This window comes from Cicer arietinum, chromosome 2, assembly GCF_000331145.2.
Source record: "Cicer arietinum cultivar CDC Frontier isolate Library 1 chromosome 2, Cicar.CDCFrontier_v2.0, whole genome shotgun sequence".
In the NCBI taxonomy this organism is placed as follows: domain Eukaryota; kingdom Viridiplantae; phylum Streptophyta; class Magnoliopsida; order Fabales; family Fabaceae; genus Cicer; species Cicer arietinum.
This window is the reverse complement of record NC_021161.2, coordinates 36169590-36191411: the sequence shown is the minus strand read 5'-3', so window position 1 is coordinate 36191411 and position 21822 is coordinate 36169590. Positions and strand designations below refer to the sequence as shown.

General features: G+C 26.4%; 2 protein-coding genes across 3 annotated transcripts; both read left to right on the top strand.

Annotated features, from left to right (window-relative positions):
- The first annotated feature begins 6976 nt into the window (after positions 1-6976).
- Positions 6977-8514, top strand: LOC101502081 (transcription factor bHLH30-like). Its single transcript, XM_004490386.4, has 2 exons — positions 6977-7477; positions 7842-8514. Exons 1-2 carry the CDS (start codon positions 7280-7282, stop codon positions 8391-8393), a joined length of 750 nt encoding a protein of 249 aa, XP_004490443.1. The 5' UTR covers positions 6977-7279; the 3' UTR covers positions 8394-8514.
- An 8429-nt stretch (positions 8515-16943) lies between these two features.
- On the top strand, positions 16944-21327 carry LOC101501758 (beta carbonic anhydrase 5, chloroplastic). 2 transcript variants are annotated; one of them, XM_004490385.4, is made up of 10 exons: positions 16944-17107; positions 17203-17321; positions 17588-17649; positions 18956-19081; positions 19187-19235; positions 19319-19432; positions 19689-19742; positions 20109-20191; positions 20289-20394; positions 21029-21327. In XM_004490385.4, the coding sequence occupies exons 1-10, from the start codon at positions 17092-17094 to the stop codon at positions 21227-21229; spliced, it is 930 nt and encodes a 309-aa protein (XP_004490442.1). In that variant the 5' UTR covers positions 16944-17091; the 3' UTR covers positions 21230-21327. The 2 variants fall into 2 exon arrangements, with proteins under 2 accessions (XP_004490442.1, XP_027188024.1); XM_027332223.2 differs by lacking the exon at positions 18956-19081.
- The last annotated feature ends 495 nt before the right edge of the window (positions 21328-21822 follow it).

Here is a 21822-nt window from a genome sequence, read left to right as displayed (position 1 = left end):
ACTCTTGAGAAGTATACAAAATATAATTTGTATATTGCAATATGTCACGAGTAGTGATATTATTATATGATTTGATTAGATGTATGCATTAAAAAAATTAATGTGTGCATTTTAATTAATCTCATTAATATATATTTTAATCATTTTGTATTAATAGTTAATATATACATATATACATATATATATATATATATATATATATATATATTATCAATATTTTGATCAAATCTTAATTACCATGTAGATTTTGTCACAATATATATATGAAAAACTAGTATAAAAATGTGACATTATGGTATAGTATAATGAGATGCTTATTAAAAAAAAAATACTTTTAGGGTATAATAACCATTAAACTTTTACGGTGATATTGTAGAAATGTTACTTGTTGATTTGGTCCTAGATCATAGATGCTTTGTTTGTTTGGAATGTCTTAATGTAATGATTTTTCTTCCGATTTTGACTCTCGAGCACATTATTTGCAAGTGTTATGCAACTCTTTATAGAAAATGGATAGAATTTCTCTACGATGTTAGACTCAAGGATTCTTTTGTTTTGAATGTAGGTAGGAGTATCCATTCTAGTACTCATTTGAATACATCTTTCACTTATCTAAAAAAACCTTAACGGAGAAAGAAATAGAGGACTTGATATGATAAATGTGATATATATTGATGTAATGAAAAGAGAAAGATAGAGAAAAAAATAAGGTGTTAAAAAATTAGAGGGTGTCCTTGAGCAACAATAATATGCATACCCTCCAAATTTTCATACACATATTCAACATCTCATTTTATATCTATATTTTTCTTTATATCACATCATCAACATATCACGTCTATTATATCATTATCTAATTTATTTGTTTATCTCTTAAGGTTTATACACCTTTTATGGACAGAGGCAAATTCATTCATGAAGTAATGGGGCTCTTATTCCTCTCAAGTTTTCTTTTTGGTATTTTATCAATATAATTTTTTTTTTTTAGTTTAATACAGTTTTAAACAGTTTACTACCATGACAAAAAAATAAATGTTGCCCTCACCATTTTTTTCTCTAATTTTATTTTATATTTACTTTCATTATATTTCTCTCTTATATTTTTACACACTCCACCTTTATTTATTTTACGTTAGAGGATCAAACGTTTTCTATGTGAAAAATATTATCGATTATCTTCACCATTTCATTATAAAAATTTGTTATGAATATATAATACTTAGTGGTCTTTAATATTATGATAATTCATTTACTCCTTAATATTAGTTAGTGGCATTTATTATTAGTGTTAATGTTATTAGTGTTAATGTGATCATTCACATGCTTGTAGCCTACAAGTTTTATGTTCTATAAAATAGGACTCATTTTCAATATAAAGTATATTCAATTGAAGTGAATAATGCAATACTACATTCTTCTATACCATATAGTTCTGACGAAATCAACTTAGAGGTTTATTCTAAGTATATTTCTTTTTACTATTCTAAAAAAAATAGATTAAAAAAAATCTTATTTATTATCTTCTTCTCATAATCATATTTCTTGAAATTTGTATTTATTTTATTTTTACATATAAATTTTTTGAGCAATTTTTTTTACTTGTATAATTGTTATACCTTTATTTTTATGTTTATTAAATTTCAAAAGAATTTAATATCAAAGCATATCCGTGAAGAATTGCAAAAGATTGTTTTTCTTGTATGATTGTATATGATGATTTGTTATATAGTTCCTAAAGAACTAAAAATTTAATAATCAAATATCCTTGAAGGGATTGCTCAAAAAATGCATTATTATTGATACATGTTTATGAAAATTATTTATGATATAGTTCCTAAAGAACTATTATTCAAGCATCATACATGATTGCACAAAATATGTTTTTTTTTTTACTATTATTGGAAATTTTATTATAGTTATTGAAGAACTAATATCGAAGCATCCTAATATGATTGTTCAAAATGTGTCTTTTCTTGGCTATATCGTTTGGAATTTTGTTATAGTTCTTGAAGAACTAAATTATTATACCATGATTAAAGTTTACAATATTTATTTCTATTATATCTTAGTATTTCTATACCACTCTAATATGCTCTTGAAGTAAAAAAAGTGAAAATAAACTTTTAAGAATATTTTAAAAGATCAGTCACATTTGCAATTGAACAAAAGAGTAGTGGTTGATTAAATGAGTAAAATTTTAATTTTGAGAAATTGAACTCTATTTCTAAAAGTGAATAGTAATGATAATTTGTGTCGTAGAACTTATAATTTATTTGGTATTTATGAATAACATACGAAGGTGATAAAAACTCCATCAGAATGGTTTGTGGTTAAGATACTTATTATTTTTAAAAGTGGTGAAGTAAATTATCATGAGAATGGTTTGTGGTTAAGATATAATTAGTAGTATATTAACTCATATATATTGTGGGGATATTTAGTTTCACTGGATAGTTTATCTCCTTACTAAGTATAAAATTTTATATAAAAACATCATTTCATGGGAAGAAATCCTAAAGAAATAAATGGTATAGTTGATTAATTTCTAAAGAAGTACATCATTTATATTTTTAATTTTTTTTTTATAAATATAACCACGTAATATTTTATAAGGAGAAATAATAAGAGGACTTAGACTATTTTCCTTTGTTATTATTTAGGTTGGTACAAAATATAAAATGATATTGATAATACTTGTTAGTTTTATGTCAAATTTTTACAAATCATTACAAGAAAGACATTTGTCTCATAAATTCTACATGTGAGAACTAAGAAGTAATATATGAGCAAATTCTTTAAGTCTTCTTAATCTAATTATTTTATACTATCATTCTATTTTTGTTGGATGCGATTTAATATTCAAATTTTTATTAGAAAAGATATTTAAAAAATTTGGATCTTGTATATGCATTGTTAACATTATATATTTGAAAATAAATTTTATTAATAATTTGAGTTGCTAATTTTTTTATAAAATTCTCATGTTTTATTTTGTGCAATTTCTGATGAACAAATAAATAATTTATTTTAAGTTGATTTATTTTATAGTTATTTAGATAAAATATGTATGTGTGGTTTATTGAGTTTTATTTGTTCATGAGAATTTTGTGCTCTCATTGACTTATATGTAAAATATCTTTGATTTATGTATATAGTATTACAAAAGATAAATCAAATACAAATTATGATTGTTAATTATTGATTCAAATGAATCATAAGAATTGAAAAACATATTATTGTAAACTTGAAGTTTACATATCTTATTAAGTTTATTTTCAACATGATCGGTTGGGCAAATCTAGATCTACTATGATGCAAAAAATAGTTATAAATATATGTTAACATAAGCTAAAGAACCAGGAGATTCTTTAGTTAAAATAACTTTTGTATATTACTCGTTTCCAAAGGAAGTTGCAAATTTGAGAGAATTCGTCTTTGCCATTTCTAGAATGTATATGAGATGGTATTTGTCAATCAATATGCCGAAGTATGTTTGTTATCAACTCACAATTAGAAGTTTGTGAGATTGTGGTGTAGACTAATTTGACTAAGGGGTCATTTTCCTCATAAGTATTGTATTGAAATTGATATTAAACATCATATAGAATATGTTCATGCACACAAATGGAATTGAAAAACCATTCATTAGACGTCTAATGTTGATTTTAAGACAAATACTTATGAGATTGTACCTTGCAGTTTTATCAATGTATGTTGAGATATTGATTCACATCAAGCCAACAAGTTACTACATGCAAGTCCCCCCTTTGATTTAATAATCAATTTTGGGTTAATAATCTAATATTCCCCATCTAAGAGGTTTTTTGAATGTGTTGTGTATATTTCAATTGTTTCAATATAATGCACTAAGATGAGATGTAAAAGAATATTGAAAATACATATTGGATATAAAATCGTCATTTGTAATAGAGTATATTGAGCCAACAAATTGGATACTTGTTTTCAAATGAATTTGTTGATTATAATTTGATGAATTAGTATTATCAATATTAGAGAGAGAGAGAGAGAGAGAAAAAGAGAGAGAGAGAGAAAGAGAATAAGTAGCTAAAAATAATTATTGACATATATTATTTCTCGTCTTGATCCTCGTACAAACTAATTTGAACAAAAAGTTCAAAAGATAACTCATTTACAAAATTCATATAACAAATTATTAGCTGCTACTGCTCCAATAAAAATGGATGTCCCTGTTGGGAATCTAATATTGCAAATGAATCTCGATTGCTCATGAAGCGTGGTAGGCAAATCGGTTCGAAGGACAAAAATCGTCAAACAAAGAAAAGGAGCTACAAAGAAAGATGACCCAAGTGAGGATATAAAAATTTCAAAAGAGTATTTTTGATGTAATTTTTCAATTTTAGAAAAAATGATTAGGCACCTAAAATTTGTGAAAATAAAGAGATCTCAATAAATTTTATCATAAATAGAATATGTTGGAGCCAAAATGAAGTCAACATTGAAATTATTTTGCATAGAATTTAGTGTTATATGTGATTTATGATAATGAGAATCATGAACTCAAGTCTATTAAAGATTATAGACAAAAAGTGCTTGAAAAATATAAAGAAGCAATTGAAGTGAAATTAAGCTTGTTTTGCAAAGTGTTATTATGGACTTATAGTCTGCACATCTGATGATGTGAAACTAATTAGATACGATTGATTTTTCACGCTAAAATAAAATGAGAATGACAAAATACATATTCACTTGAAGTGAATTCAATAAATTTTTCATACTTGAATAAAGTTAGTAGCCATTAAAGGCTCTATTTATATGAAAGAAGTGTTATAACGTGTTTGTATGGTTCACTTGATAGCGATGATTAAACGAAACTCCTTGAACTATTGAATTTTCGTGAGACATACGGTTCAAACTATTGAAAAGATGACTTAATTAAAATGAGTAAGTTTATTTATGTGCTCAAATAATCTAGAAGCACATTGTGTAATAATCTTGTGTGAATATTTTCTAAGCAAGGATATGGAAAGAACATCATTTGAAATCTAATTGCTTAAAGAAATAGTTTGAGATGAATATCAAACAAATATAAAGATTTGTTTGAGATTACAAAACAAGTATTTGAATAATATTTATGTAAATTATGAAGCTTTTATCGCAAATGTTCTAAAATGGTGATATATGAATAAATCAAATCAGTTGTGCACTCTGATTGTTGTAAGGTCACCAATTATAAATAAATGTTATTTTAGAGTTTGAGAAAATAATGATTGATACTTGGTCATGAAGTATTATACATTAGTGAAATCAAATGTTAATATATCTTGCTAATTATTTATTGTGAAATATCAGTTGTTCTTAATTCATTAAACACATGTACTTCTTTGGAACATGGTCAAGTACATATTTTGTTATCTTATATATGCAAGTTATTTGTTTAATCCTGATAATGGTATAGATCACATACAAGATATTTGTTTATACGAGAAAGTACAATCATTTCATGGAGATTGATGAAATAAACCACAACAACAACCTCGACAAATGATGAGAAAAGTTGAGCACTACATGAAGCAAATCAATAATGTATTTTGGTTAAAGTCTATGATTCATCAAATACATAATATTCGTGGCTTTTCTTCTAGAAAAGACAGTTGCAACGATTCTACGAAAATAATATCATATGCACTTCTATTTTGAAGAGGAGAAAAAAAATCATTTTACAAAGTCACAATCAATCAAAGATTTTCAATAGAAGATTAGTCTTCTTCATCTCAGAGATTATTGTCTACATCAGAGGGAGAAAGAAATAAATATATGTTGCACTCTTTTTTCCTTCACCAAAGTTTTGTTTCGTTGGACTTTATTGGTAAAAAATTTAACGAGGTAGTTCTCTCACAAAAGATGTTGTACTCTTTTTCTTTCACTAGAGTTTTTTCTCACTGAGTTTTTTCTAATTAGATTTTAACGAGAAACATCTTCAATGGACATCCAAAGGAGTGTTATGAATATAGTACTTAGTGGATGTCCATTTCTATTGTTTTCCACATTCCTATGAGGCTATGACTCCCATTTCATTAATGAGCAAGTAGATTTATTAAGTGTTGGTGGTCTTTAATATTATGGTCATTCAATTACTCCTTAATATTAGGTAGTTGTCTTTTTTTTTTTTTAGTGTTAATGTGATCATTCACATGCTTGTAACTTACAAGTTATGTACTATAAATATGACTCATTTCCAATATAAAATAGATACAATTGAAGAAAATAATGTAATACTATATTCTTCTCATTTCTATTTTAACCATTATCATTTTTCTTCTATATTGTATATTTCTCTTATTTTTATGAATTTCATAACAAAACTTATAATATTATAGATTATTATTATTTTAATTTACAAGATCAAATAAATCTTTATTGTCTTTTTAATTAATAACCGTTTGAGATTTTATACTATTTTTTATATAAAAATATTATACTTATCTTTTTATCTACAATAAACAAGGTTTTGGATCTGTCAATGCATATACGGATACACTAAACATTTTTCAAATATAAAAGCACATACTTTTTCTTTCCACTCATCCTTATAATGACGGTCAAATTGCTTCCAAAAGGTTATCAAAGGTCAAAAGAAACATCTCTTGATCCAAAAAAGCACCACCCATCCTTATAACTACAGTCATATTATTACGAAAAAGTTAACAAAGGTTAAAATAAAGCTACATCACTTGATCCAAAAAAAACAGCAAAAACTTTTTGATGTTTATTTGTCTACATTAAATACAAAAGCAAAATGTTTTGTGGATACCCCACATAGATGCATACATTAACTAAAGAAAAAGATTTGTGATAGATTAAGAATGTAGTAAGATTAAAAAGAAAGAGATAAAATGAAATATTAAATTCACTAAAAAAAATAAGGTTTACAAATATAATGATTTGAATATACAAAAATGTGTATATAAGTATTGGTCTCTTCCAAGACACATGTCCAAAAACAAGAGGCACTAACTTATTCCCTAGCTAGCTTCTCTCTCTGAGAGTTCATAAGCAATTAACATTCCTATAACTTACCACTCCTATTCTTCTTCCTTCTTACACACCTTCACAAGTCTTTTCTTCCTTCATCCTTCTTCAAACTTTTTTTATTTTTTATTTTCACCAATTAAAAAACTAAAGTACTACGTTCACTAATCCGACCGTACATCAACAACAGACCTGAAAATATTTGGTCTCGTTACATTGAAATTTTAAACACATATTATTCATTTTCCACTAACCAAAAAGAAGAAAGATGCTTCCTTTTCGGAGATTCTATGGGCTCGAGAGTTGGCTAGATAAAGACTCAGAGAAAATCAACGGTGAGAGATCAAAATCCGAGAGAAAATCGACGGAAGCATGCAAGAGTCACAGGGAAGCTGAAAGGAGACGTAGACAGCGAATCAACGCCCATCTCTCCACTCTACGCTCTCTCCTCCCTAACACCATCAAGGTCATCTCATATTTTCATACTATTCTCCATTACAAAAATTTGTAATATAATTGCAACTACAATTTAAAGTTATGATTTTTCATATATAATTAATTTTTTCAAATATCTATTATTTTTTTAAAATGCTAATAAATATCTTTAACGAAGAGAAACCTAAAAAAGCAACATTTTGTAATTTATGTAATAAATGTTTTGATATTAATTAGCATAATCCATTATTTTTTTATCAAATGTGTTACTAAATCTTATTCCATCAAACAAGAAAATTTCTACCTCTTATTTGCAACAAAAATGAATTGGTATTTTCTCACATTTTCCACTGAGGGCAACTTCGTAAATATAGAACTCCTTTTCATATGTGCAGTCAGATAAGGCGTCATTGCTAGCCGAAGTGGTACAACACGTGAAACGGTTAAAGAAGGAAGCCGGTGACGTGGCGAACCGGTATAATGACATAGAGTCATCATCTTCGTGTAGCGGAGAACCCGGTTCAGTAAATTCTTTGGAGAGAGCTGAGGCGTGGCCATTTCCGGGGGAATCGGATGAGGCGACGGTGAGTTATTACAGCGGGGAGGAAGGGGAACCTCGGAGGATGAAAGCGACGGTTTGTTGTGAGGACCGGCCCGGTCTGAACCGGGATCTAATACAGGCAATCCGGTCGGTTCGGGCGAAAGCGGTTCGAGCGGAGATGATGACGGTTGGGGGTAGGACGAAGAGTGTTGTGGTGGTACAGTGGGCTAAGAGTGATGCAATAGGGGAAGAAGTTGGAATGTTGGAAAGGGGTTTGAAGGCTGTGATAGAAGATCGGGCTTTTTTGGGCTCTGGGATGGGTCCAATATTTTTGGGCCATAAACGGGTTCGAGATAGTACTGAGGTTGACTGTTCTTTATTGTTGAAGAACGAGGATTTCTACTAACAGTAATTGCGATTATTCTTTTTTCTCTATGGATCATACTATCATAGAATATCAAATATGTAGTATATAGTTAGTTTTCTGAATTAAAAAATATGGCGAAACAGACATTCTTATGGCGAAACGACATTGATATGTTGAGTTTTGAATATGATCTCAACATTCTGACTACTCCACATTAAAGAGACAATTAAAAAAAAAAACAGATATTGTCTTATAAGCTTTTAAATTTAGTTAAAAAGTAAGTAAAATTTAATCGATAATTATATTAGTAGGAATTTGAATTCAAAGTTCTCAAATATTAGATGTTGCTATGTACTGCTGCCTACTGTCTCTCTTTTATTATGGTACTCCTCTGGACTCTTTTTTATAAGAACAAAATATCAAGACGAAGGAAATGCATTGAAAAACTTAAATTTTTAACTACATGACACATAAGAATAGTTTGCTCACAATAATAAGGATATGAAAAAATGAAAAATATTAGTAAAGTGTTTCAAGAACATTGGTTAATAAATCTAAAATAGTAAGTTTTCATAAAAAGTAATGTATTTAATGTATTAAAAACTGATATATTTAACTTTTTTAATAAGTAACTTCTTTACTAAAAATTCTTAAATAATGTATTTAAACCTCGCCAGCAAAACTCAAAAACAACTTTGTAGTTGATATTATTCAAGATAATATTACAATTATTTATTATTAAATTATTCTTTGTCAAAAAAATTATCTATTATATTTATATATCTATAAAATCAAATTACCATAAAAAATTGACGTCGAATTTGTATTTTATTATTTATTACTTTATCTATCTAATATTATATTGATGAGTATCACTGACACATTTTCTAATAAATTCTATTTGATCCATTAAAATTCAGATACGTCTTATTAAACTATATTAATCACATATAAATTTGGTAAAACTCATGTGAATTTTAACAAATTAAAATAAACGTGTTGTTTAACATTATTCATATCACATTACATGTATATCATTTTCTCTCTCACAAAATCTATATATCCACTTTCATAAAAGTGATAAATTTTTTATAATACCAATTAAAATTTAATGTACAAATTATAAATACGATAAATATTTATTACTTATGATCAATTATCTAAGAGTAGGTTATTTATAAATTAATTAGTTAAGTGATAAATCTTTATTTGATTATTAGTATGTATATTTAATATAGGTTTAAATATACTTTTGATCATTTATCTTTTATAAAATATTCGTTTTGGTCCTTTATCATTTTTTTATGCTTTATCATTTATAAATAATGAATGTTAGTCATTTTTACCATAACTTTTTCAAATAGTTGTATCGTTATTGCCATAAACTATTAAGATAACTTAACAACAACGAGATGAAAATACAAAGAACTTTGATAAAATGTCATTTATTTTAAATAGTTTATAACTATTTCAAATCATGTAACAAGTATTTGCAAGTGCAAAGCTATTATTAGGTTCAATGAATGTTTTTTTTTAAAAGAATATTATAGTAGACACATATTGATATTTGTCAAATGAATTCTAATAACTAGATGTTGTAATTTTGGTATGATTGTGAAAATGACTAAAATATGTTACTTATAAAAGATAAATGATATAAATTAATAAATAAAAAAAGATCAAAACGAATATTAGGTAAATGATAAATGACCAAAATTATACTTAAACTTTTAATATATATTTTAGATAAAAGTGGGAAAAAAAATTGATACAGAGATTAAAACTTATTCTACAAACCATACATGACATTTTTTATCACCGATCAATTAGCTAAAAGACAATAATTAATTAATTAATTAATTAGTTACAAGAAAGGCTAAAATGCAATTTTATTCACCCATTTTATCAAATATGCAATTTGGATCCTCCTATTTCTTTTCCAAAAATTTTGACCCCGTTTTCAAAAGGCGATGTAAAATTTAATTTCAAATGAAAAAAAATTTATGCAAATTTAAAAAAAAAATTACTTTTTTTTTGTTTTAAAAAGTTCAAATAATTAAAGAAAAAAATCAGTTAATTTAAAAATTTATGAAAAAAATGTTTTTTAAATATTCAGAAATTTTAAATGAAAAACCATTTTACACATATTGTGAAAAAAATTCAGAAATTTTAAAAGAAAAAAAAAATTCAATATTTTTTTTTTATTTTCTGAAATTTTTAGAGAAAAAAAAATTATTAAAGTGTTATTTAATTTTAAAATATGAAATTATTTCACATCACCGTGTACACACACCACTTAAATGATCGTCGAATCACCAAATTGCAACTCAAATTAAAAAGGGAACTAAATCTTAACAATTTAAAAAATAGAGAACTAAGTAATTGAACTCAAATAGTTAATGAGCTTCACTTAAAAACGAATCGTTTGATAGAATACAAATTCAAATCCTTGTTAGTCAGACTTTACTTACCTCCCGTCGATGATCAATTTATTGAAAAATATATTCTTAGATCAATTAATTATTAAAAAAGAAATGTGTGTTTGTTCTTGAATAAATAACATTAAATAGATAAACTATATATTAATTATAAATTGTAAGTTATATATTAATAATTAAATATTTAAATATGTCTTTGATCCCTGTAAATATATTGCTTTTTGATTTTAATCCCTATAATTTTTTTGTTTGTATTTAATCCTTGTAAAATCAGAGACGATCAACTTTGTCAAATCAACATTACAAAAAAATAGCGTCGGGACACGTGGTCCTATAAATGCACACCAACACATCATTTTTTATGATATATTAAAAATTAAAATATTTTATATTATTAATTAATAAATTTATTAATTATCATTTAATAATTAATATTATTTTATAATAAAAAAAATATGAATAGAAATTAAAGTTGGGGTTTAAGAGTTTTTGGAAAACTCGTCTTCTTCCATGCTATAGCGGTTTGCCAACTCTTTTGTTGTAACTTGTAATTTGATGTTAGGGGACAAAACCAATTACAATGACTAAATTCAAACAAAAAACGGACGTTTATTAAAATTAAAAAGTGGTATACTTACATAGATTAAAAGCATATTTAAACCATAATCAAATAGTAAATTATACATGTATCCTGCCATTGGTGGTTGCGAGAAAATATTAATTTTTTTGGTAAAAAAAAAAATTAATCTAATTTACTTTTCTTAGTTATTTAATCATTTTTAAGGGTTCTTTTTTATTAGGATATTTCTTTATACGGTAAAGCGCAACTTTAATGCATATAAAATACTTTAATTAAAATTTATTATATAAATTATAGATAAGATGAATGTTTGTTATAGTTAATTATTTTAAATATAAATTTTAATGGATCAATTAATTAAAAGATAAATTAATAATTCATTATTATGATTTTTCTTCAATTATAATTTATTATACAAACATACATGTGATAGATAGTTTTTGTAAGTTAATTAGTTAAAAAGTGTCGTTCACAAGTTAATTAATTAAAAGGAAATTTTTTATTTGATTATAACGTGTCTCCTGTGGGTCGTGTCAATGGTCATCAGGAGTAAAGGTTTTTGTAGGTTGTGTGGATGAGAGAATGGTGCAATATTGTGCAGGTTGAGCACCTAGTGGGTGGTGAAAATGGTGTAGTTCAAATGATGCTGAAAGTGAATTTTGGCTCAAATGGTCTAAGAGGTGACTCGGACACTGGATCCAGTACTTCTCGTGCAACATTTTGCCTCATTTTCTAATAACAAAAATGTGAAATTTCAAATACTTTGGCATATAAAGAAAATGTTAATTCCTTTGTCTCATAATAACTTTACTCGCAGATATATTAAAAAATATATAAATAAAATAAAAATAATACTATTTTTATTAAATAATTTTTGTTACGTATTGATACATTATTAATATCATAAATATACAGTAAAAAATATTGTAATAGAAGTGATGCAAATAGTATTGATATAATGGTACAATTGAAAACAGATGATCATTAAAAATTGAAGTTCAAAGAAGGTTGATTTTTTTTAAATCGTCAAAAGAAAAGATTGGGAGTTATCTCAATTATGTTGGATAATAACATTTTTCGTGGAGTGTTTAATTGCTATTAATCATGCTCTTGTGAGTGTAAATGATGTTTAAATGACGATGGGAAATGTCTATGCTATTTGTCATATTCATAGAAAATAGTTGTTGTAAGGAGAAGTTAAAAGGAACAAAAAGTAGTACCAGGATTTGAGTGAGAATGAGGTTATTTCTAGATGAGAGTTTGAAGCTAAGATTCATTATTAGTCATAGTTACACCGTTCAAAAAACCTCCAACTCTTAGGTTTTCTAAATTTTTTATTTATTAAATTTTTAATATTGACTCTATTAAAATAATTTTTTTAAAATTTCGATTCATTATTTTATAAGGCTTAAGAGAAGGGACTCAGGGGTTTATAGACCCTCAATATGTTAATAATTTTGAGATTTTTTTAAAAAAAACTTGAAATTTACTTTTTCAAAAAATTATCAAAAAAATATTAAAAAATATTTTTTTTCTCAAAAAATTTTGTGAGAAAAATAAAAAAATATTCTCAAAAAAAATTTCGAAAAAGAATTGAAAATAATTTTTTATCAAAAAAAATCGAAATTTTTTTATCGGTGAAAAAATCGACTTTTTTTTTTAAAAATGTGGACCTATAAGCCCACTAAGCCCACAAAATTTTAGGGGGTTTATTTTTTGGGAGCCTTTGAAATTATAAAAAATTTGACTCTTTCAACATGTAGGCTGAGGCCAATTATTAAGGAGCTTGTCAAATTGACAGCTCTATTCATAGGTACGAATTCAGTGGCAACGATCACACATAGTATGGTTGGTTGAAGGAAGACATTGCCAATGCCAATTCCAAATTTATTTTCATGGTATGGTAGTAGGCCAGAAGCTGAAGAATTGATGTAGTGCTAAGCAATGATGTAAATGGTGAAGAAATGGTTGGTGTGGAGGGTATTCAAGGGGATGTTTTTTTTTATTATTTCCTAGTCATTTCAAGTCGATAGATGTTGCTAGACAGATTTTAGATGAGTTGAATTTTCTTGCATTGATCATAATAATGCTGGAATATTGGTTGAGTCACTCTCGATAAAGAGGATAAAAAAGACGCTATGAGATTTTGTTGGTCTTTATTAATTCTTCAATTCTAGATATCTATAAATATTCTTGAATCAATTTTTTTTTTTGAGAATCTTATTTAATTATGCATAACATTAGATACATGTTAAAAACATCTTGGAACATGTGTTAGAAACATCTTGGAATATGATACAATGTATAAAAAAAAAATTCTAAGTAATTTTTAACTTATAAATTGACTATGTGTGTGTAAATTCCATCTACAAAAATCCTAAAATCATTTCAAAATGCTTGGGACAGGTGAATCAATTCACCTTACGTATGAATCGACGTCCCAAATTGCAGGGTAATTTTCCATCAGTAAGATTATTGATAATTGTACACAGTGCATCATAACCATATGTCTGTATCAAGAACAAAAAAAATTATGAACATTTATGTGGTCATTGATCAGCAAGCTATAATTTATTTTGGTTTAAATATATGATGATCGGTCTTAGGGATAGGAATAGGCTAGTTCGTCCGTCAGAGACCTATGACTTGACTTACTTATGGTCTAACCTAATCTGACCTGTTTAATAAAGACTCGTGCTTATAAAAAAAAAGTCTATTAAAAGTGACATATCGACCTATATATATTTTATTATTTATTAATGTTATTTTTTATTATTATTTATTAATAATATTATTTCTTATTTTAAAGTCTATCAATTAGACAATCACTCAATAGTCATTCCATATTCAGTAGCCGTTTCATATTATTCTCATTCTTTTTTCTCTCGTTCTTTTCAAGTTGAATCGTTCATATTATTATATAATTATTATACTATGTAAGATTTCAATATTTACTACTTCAAAATTATATTTTTTTTCTTTTATCTTTGTATTCCTTTAGTAAAATCAGCCTTTATAAAATCTCTTAAAAAACTTCTAAAAACTCTATTGAAGTTGTTCTAATTTTAGGTTTTATAAATTAAAATTAATCTTAAATCAAAACAGTATATGTGAATTTATAAAAAAAAAAAATAGTAAAAAAATGCATAAAATAGGTGCAGTCCCTTTAGAAATATTTCAAAGTTGATAATAATATTAATTATATTATTACTAAATATGTCAGAGTTTGTTTGAGAGGTAATAATGAGTGTATTTGTTTCAGAAAAAATCTATTATTTGAAACCAAAAATCATTTTTTATGGTTTAAAAGGTGTTTGTGTCAAGTGAATAAGGCTTTTAAATATTTTAATGTGAATAAGATTTTTAAATATGCTTTCAGGTCAGACTAGACTTTTAAACAGGTCAAGCCAGACCCGAGAAAAAGCCTATGATAGGTCGTATGTCCGACTTAAGCCTAAAAAATTAATTGTAGGCCAAACTCAGACCTTTCAAAGCCTGGCCTAATATGGCCTATTCCCACCCATAATTGGTCATATAATATGTACTTTTTTGGTTTTAATCACTGTACGTTTGTTTTGTTTGATTTAAGTCTTTAAAAATATTTTTTATTTTTGGTTTTATCTTTGTTTTTTTGTTTTGTTTTAGTTTTTGTAAAAATGATTTTTTATTGAAATGAATCTCTTCAAGATATATATTATTTAATTTTAAACTCTCAATTATTATTTACTTTTCATCCCCACGGCCCCGACCAGCAACTGCAAATGAACACCCGCCTGCATAACCTTTCTCCGTTATTAACAATTGTAAAGACCAATCTCAATAAAAATCAATTTTGCATGAACTAAAACAAAGCAAAAACAAAAAAAAAAAAATCTTAGAAGAACAAAAATAAAAGAAAATGAGTTAAAGATCAATTATATATTTAAACCATTTATTTATATTATGAACGGTATTTTACCATTATCAACATCTTTTGACCGCGGAGCAAATCTTTGGTGAGATTCAACATGACTTACTCCCTCCTTTTGTTTCACATATATTTAGTTTTTTCTTTTAGGTGTGACGTTTAATTTTCTATTTTTGTGTGGTGTTCGTTTGATTCAAATTAATAGATTAATTTCAATCACGTGTATATTCATATTCGACCAATAATTTTAGTGCCATCAACATTACAACTCTAAATATATGTGTATTTCGAACTACACTTTGATTATGTCATATTTATAGACTTTGTTATTATTGTAGATATTTTATTGTCTTATAATTTGGATTATGTAGATTTATTTGTATGTTGATCTTTTTCTGTTTTAGTAATTTGAAATTGTATTATTCTTGATTGATATAATTTTTATAAATTTAAATAAATAAATATTAATATTTTTTTAATATAAAAAAATATTTTGACCGTCTGTGATAACCAAATTTCTTATAGTGAGAGCAAACTTTTCAAATTCGAAGATTGGCATGAGTCAAATTAGGATATAGGCATTGCCAAGCCAACAATGAAAATGTCTCAATCAAGATGTCTCAGTCAAGACATTATATATTTCTTTTTATTAGACTCAAGACATTATATTTTTATTATATAGATCAGTTGTGTTACTTTTATACATATATTATATATAATAACAGGACATTAATCATTTTAGAGTATTTCTTTAAGCATTAAACTGTATTAATCTAAGTGGTTATAAATGAAACATGTGTAAATAAGTGTTTAATATGTTATATGATAGTGGTTAATAAAGTATTCAAAGTGGTTAATGATATAAACTTATATATGTATCATAAAAAGATGTCTCAATAATAAATAAATAAATTGAAATATCATTTGAGATATATGCAAATTTTTTGTGTTCACACATCATTTTTACATATAGATACAAAATACATTTATAGTCAATTTTTTTACTAAAAGAAATATTCGTTCATTTAAATTGGTAGAAATTACATCTATCAAGAACAATACAATTTAATGTCACTAGAAACGAAAAGGATGAATATGTGAACAAAATCACAAGCATAAGACAACACAATGTATACAAATAACAAATGTGATAAAACCTACAAATACTACAAAATTGAAGTGTCCGAAATACTCAATATTCACGATTTTAAAGCTGTAACGTTGAAAACGCCAATGTCATTGATTATGTTTATCTCTCAATCTAAACCAAACAAAAACCACATCAAGACGGAAAATAGAAACAGCATCACACCAATACGACAAACGGAAACAACGCCACACTGAAACGACGAAATCACAAAAAATATACCAACAAAAAATAAAATATATGAGAAAATTACTTAATTAAATAAAAGAGAAAGGAAACACAATTTAAAGAAATAATTCTAAATTAAAAATCGATCCTAAATTACTTCTATTACACGATGAAAAGAAAAATACCAGGACAACAAAAGAAAGGAATATATATATATATATACAGTCAATGTTAGCTAGGCAGCAAGAAAGTCCCATAAAATTGGATAACTACGTCCAACAACCGGATAAGTTAATTTATTTATATAATTGAGTCGTACGTGTCTTCTATGTCATCTTGGAATAATTGATAGCCACGAGATTCTCCTCAACATAAAGCAATAAATATAAATATTTAATTTAATTTCATCTTGATCAAAGATAAAAGACACGCGTTTCGATGCAAAGATAGTTTATGTTTTGTATTCTTATCAAAACATTTGTTAGAGACGTGAAGAGATGGTGTGGCTATTTCGTGAGTACTATCACAAAGTGTTTTCTTTTAATTTTCATTTTCCTTTTGTAAACTAATAATTGAATTTAATCACTAGCTTGTTGAATGCATTTCAGGGTCCAGAATTATTAATTCAATTATCCGATCAAAGGCACCTTTAGTTGGTTCATACGTCCATGGAGACTCTTGCTGTTCCTCTGTGATTTCCTCCATATCAAGACCTTTCCCAAAATTTGTGAGCTTCTTTAATCTCTTATTAATTTCTTCACTAAAATGCTAAACTATACTTTTCAAACTTAATACCACATTAAAATAACTTTCTAAAAAGGGACTATTTCATAATTAAAAAATGTTATGCTTTTCAAACTTAATACCACATTGAAATAACTTTCTAAAATAAGGGACTATTTCATAGTTAAAAAAAATTAAAGAGGGACTACTACATTGAAAGCTAAAATAAAGATAAGAGACTAAAATTATAATTTTGATTTTGTTTTGTAGATGAATTGGTTAAAAACGGACGGTTGCCATACATCAGCTGTAGCATCATTGCCTTCATTCAAGTGAGTTTGAGTTTGTTGACACAGTTTAGTTTGTACCAAAATTTTGTGGAAATTTTTAATATTTTCACTTTATGGTATGCTAATTTAGATTAGATTGGGGAAAAGGTAAGATCGGAGAAAGTTAACCGATCTTTGAAAATATAGATAAAAGATAAAAGGTTCTTTTAATTTTATGATTGAGAAAATAACTCATCAATGTCAATTCGAAAAAAAAAAAAAAAAATGAATATTCTTTAAAATTCAATTGATCTCGAACTAACACCAATCAAATTACTAAAATCGTTTTAAACATTTTGTAGACTCTGGTTCAATCTTGAAATTTGGACTCATAGCGTAAAAAACACTAAAGACAAAAAAAAAAATTATTTTTTTAATTTAAATTGTAAATAAAATCAATAACATAAAAAAAAATTTATAAATAACATTGAAAAATTGATTATATTTTTTTTACTTTTTTTTTGTCAAAAAATCTGAACCCTTTTTTTCCTCTAAAATCTGTTTCTCAATTCTAGACTTTTATTTTTTTTATCCTATAATACATGTGAATTTTTATTTTTGTGGAAATTTTTAATATTTTCACTTTATGGTATGCTAATTTAGATTAGATTGGGGAAAAGGTAAGATCGGAGAAAGTTAACCGATCTTTGAAAATATAGATAAAAGATAAAAGGTTCTTTTAATTTTATGATTGAGAAAATAACTCATCAATGTCAATTCGAAAAAAAAAAAAAAAATGAATATTCTTTAAAATTCAATTGATCTCGAACTAACACCAATCAAATTACTAAAATCGTTTTAAACATTTTGTAGACTCTGGTTCAATCTTGAAATTTGGACTCATAGCGTAAAAAACACTAAAGACTAAAAAAAAAATTATTTTTTTAATTTAAATTGTAAATAAAATCAATAACATAAAAAAAAATTTATAAATAACATTGAAAAATTGATTATATTTTTTTTACTTTTTTTTTGTCAAAAAATCTGAACCCTTTTTTTCCTCTAAAATCTGTTTCTCAATTCTAGACTTTTATTTTTTTTATCCTATAATACATGTGAATTTTTATTTTTTTAAAGTGTATTAATCGAGTTCAAGTAACTTTAAACAATGATTGATGGTAGACCAAATGTCATTGTCAAGGTGGTACACAATAGAATTTCCCATCTTTGTAATCCAATAAATAGTTAATTTACCTATAAGAAACAAAACTGAGTTTGTTTTTCTTACAATACTAACAGTTAAAACTGTTGTGAAATAATAAATAACAATTTGATGACAATTATATCAATTTTTTATCTTTTAATTTAGGGAGAAACAATCAGAGATTCCTGATAAAGGTCTTGATGTAGGGAATATGGCTGAAACTGATGGCTACCTTAATTTATTCTGTTTGATGAAACAGAGGTTTTTAAATTTCAAGAACCATAAGTACATGTAAGAGTTGAATTTCACATTTTTTTCTCTTTTTCAACTTTGCAAATATTTGTTCCTTTATGTTAATCAACTATCTTATATGCTAATTTTTTTTTTATTAGACAGAAAAGAGTTGGAGCATTTTCAATCTCTTGCTGAAGCTCAATATCCAAAGGTGATTAACAAATATATTCAAGTAATCCATGTTGTAATTAAACTGAGACATTGTTCTAGTTAAACTAATAAATCAAAGTACAGTTTATGGTCATTGCTTGTGCAGACTCAAGGGTATGTCCCTCTAACATATTAGGATTCCAACCTGGTGAAGTCTTTATGATACGTAACATTGCCAATCTTGTACCTATGATGAAGGTATTTGCATAATTGCTTCTGATGCTATGCACTATCGATGTAAATATTTTTTACACTGTCAATCAATTATAATTGTCCAATAAAAAAATATTTAATATTAGTGAAAACTATGTCAAAAATCACATATATGATTGATCCTGATTGAATGACAGTGTAAAATATTTTACACCGACATTGTATTAAAAGGGCTTTCAAATTATTTTTAATTGTTATTTCCATGTCATGAAATTTTTTTTCTTCTTCTTTTGGAGGGCAGAATGGACCATCAGAGTGTAATGCTGCTCTTGAATTTGCAGTAACTACTCTTGAGGTACAATAAAGCTTCCTTATTGTAAAAATTGTTGCGAACTAATATACTACCGACACTGTGTACATATAGTTATATTTAATTTATATTTAATTGCTTTTATTTTTGTAAATTATTATTGATGTCGATGTAGTATAGTATTGTGATCGGTGTTTGGGTCTATGCTTAGGTTACAAACATCGACACAGCAAATTTTCATAAAAAGAGAGTGAATGTCTAGAATGGGATTTTTATGAAGGAAATTTACTAGGAAACTAGAGATGAAAAGCATTATGCATTTGTTTGTGTATATGCTATCAATGTAACAATATACAAATATACAAATATACACTATATAACAATAATTTGAAGTGATTATTGATATTTTAGGTTGAGAATATATTAGTCATTGGTCATAGTAGTTGTGCTGGAATTGAAACTCTGATGAGTATGCAAGAAGATACAGAACCAAGGTATTTCTTTTTAATTATTTCAACTCAAAATGTTTTATTTCACCATTAAATAGGTTGTTATGGCTTTAGTTCTTATTTGAATTCATTCATCCTTTAGAAACTTTATACACAATTGGGTTGCCAATGGGAAAGTTGCCAAATTGAGGACCAAATCTGCAACATCTCATCTTAGCTTTGATCAACAGTGTAGATTCTGTGAGAAGGTATCCATCATATTTCATTATACTATGTGAAGTTGCATAATTTTTAAAACTTTTACAAAGACTTAAATCTATTGGTCATGCTGCTGATGTATATAATCAAGTGTCCTTAGACCATAAATATAATTCTGGAGTAAACAATCAGTTGAGTCCATAAATATGTAGGGCGATGTAATAATAGTTATTGAATTTTTCAAAATTATATAAATATCTTCGAATGTATCTTTTGGTGGTCGATTTGGTGCTCCAATTCGTCTTTTCATAGTTAGTCTAGTTTTTGAATATTTCTTGTGTTTGTCAGTTTAGTCTATAAAATTACTAACATAAGACACATTCAAAGATATTTTTGAAGTTTCGATATATTTAAACTATAATAATACACATTTATAGACAAAAATGACTATTTACTATATAGTTCTGTGTAGCTTAAGGTTTTTAAAGACGGTGTACAACCACAGTTGTACAATTGTGGTTGCAAACATGTAACATTAAAGTTTTTGACGTTTTACCGACTGCATCGCGGATAATTTATCATGGTGCCGCCGCAATTTAAAACCTTCCCCATAGATTAACTCTAGGAAATCTTATTTATTATTTTGGAAAGCTAATGAGATTTTGTTCATTGAATTTGTTACAGGAATCCATCAACCAATCATTATTAAACTTGCTAAGTTATCCATGGATTGAAGATAGAGTGAGGAAAGAGTTGCTTTCTATTCATGGAGGATATTATAATTTCTCCAATTGCTCGTTTGAGAAATGGACCCTTGATTTTAAAGATTGCAATGTAAAAGAAGAAAGAAGTTATGTTGTCAAAGAAAAAGAACTCTGGTGCTGAGGGTATCTCAGCTTTGTCAAATGATTATATATTATGTAAAAAAGCTAATGTAATAATGTAAAAATATAAAGCAAAAACGTTCTGTTTTTCATGATTGATGATATGAGTGTTACATGATGGTACCCATATTGTTCACATTATTCATCATAAAGCCTCCTCTTCTGGTATTTGGAGGGCTATTGTTAATTCATTAGAGGATGTGAAGAATAATGTTACCAGGGTGATTAGAAATGGCCAAGATACAGAACTTTGGAAGGAGTATTGTCAAAATGTCTTATGGTTTTATGGCTGAGTTGGTTAATCATGTTCCGAGATTAATTTTCCTGTGGAATATTATAGTTTTAATGTTAATTGGATAAGAGTGTATTAAAATATTTGTTTCTAATGATATTTGTAACTAGATTGTTGCTATTAAATCGTCTAACTGGATTATTTGTTAGGGTCTCATTGCAGATGGATCCTTCACTAATAAAACTACTTATGATGTTCTTCATCATATTGAGAATCAAGTTTGCCCCCTAATACAATCTTTGAAGAAATTTGGAATTGGGCATTGCCTAATTACTAGTCACTACCCAGCATTCCTTTGGATA

What these genes read in the sequence shown, in the direction of transcription:
- LOC101502081 (XM_004490386.4), top strand. Translation starts at nt 7,280, where the DNA reads ATGCTTCCTTTTCGGAGATTCTATGGGCTCGAGAGTTGGCTAGATAAA. An exon ending in TCCTCCCTAACACCATCAAG is followed by an intron (nt 7,478 to 7,841) that starts GTCATCTCATAT and finishes TCATATGTGCAG; the next exon opens with TCAGATAAGGCGTCATTGCT.
- LOC101501758 (XM_004490385.4), top strand. An exon ending in GCATCATTGCCTTCATTCAA is followed by an intron (nt 17,650 to 18,955) that starts GTGAGTTTGAGT and finishes CTTTTAATTTAG; the next exon opens with GGAGAAACAATCAGAGATTC. An exon ending in AGTGTAGATTCTGTGAGAAG is followed by an intron (nt 20,395 to 21,028) that starts GTATCCATCATA and finishes AATTTGTTACAG; the next exon opens with GAATCCATCAACCAATCATT.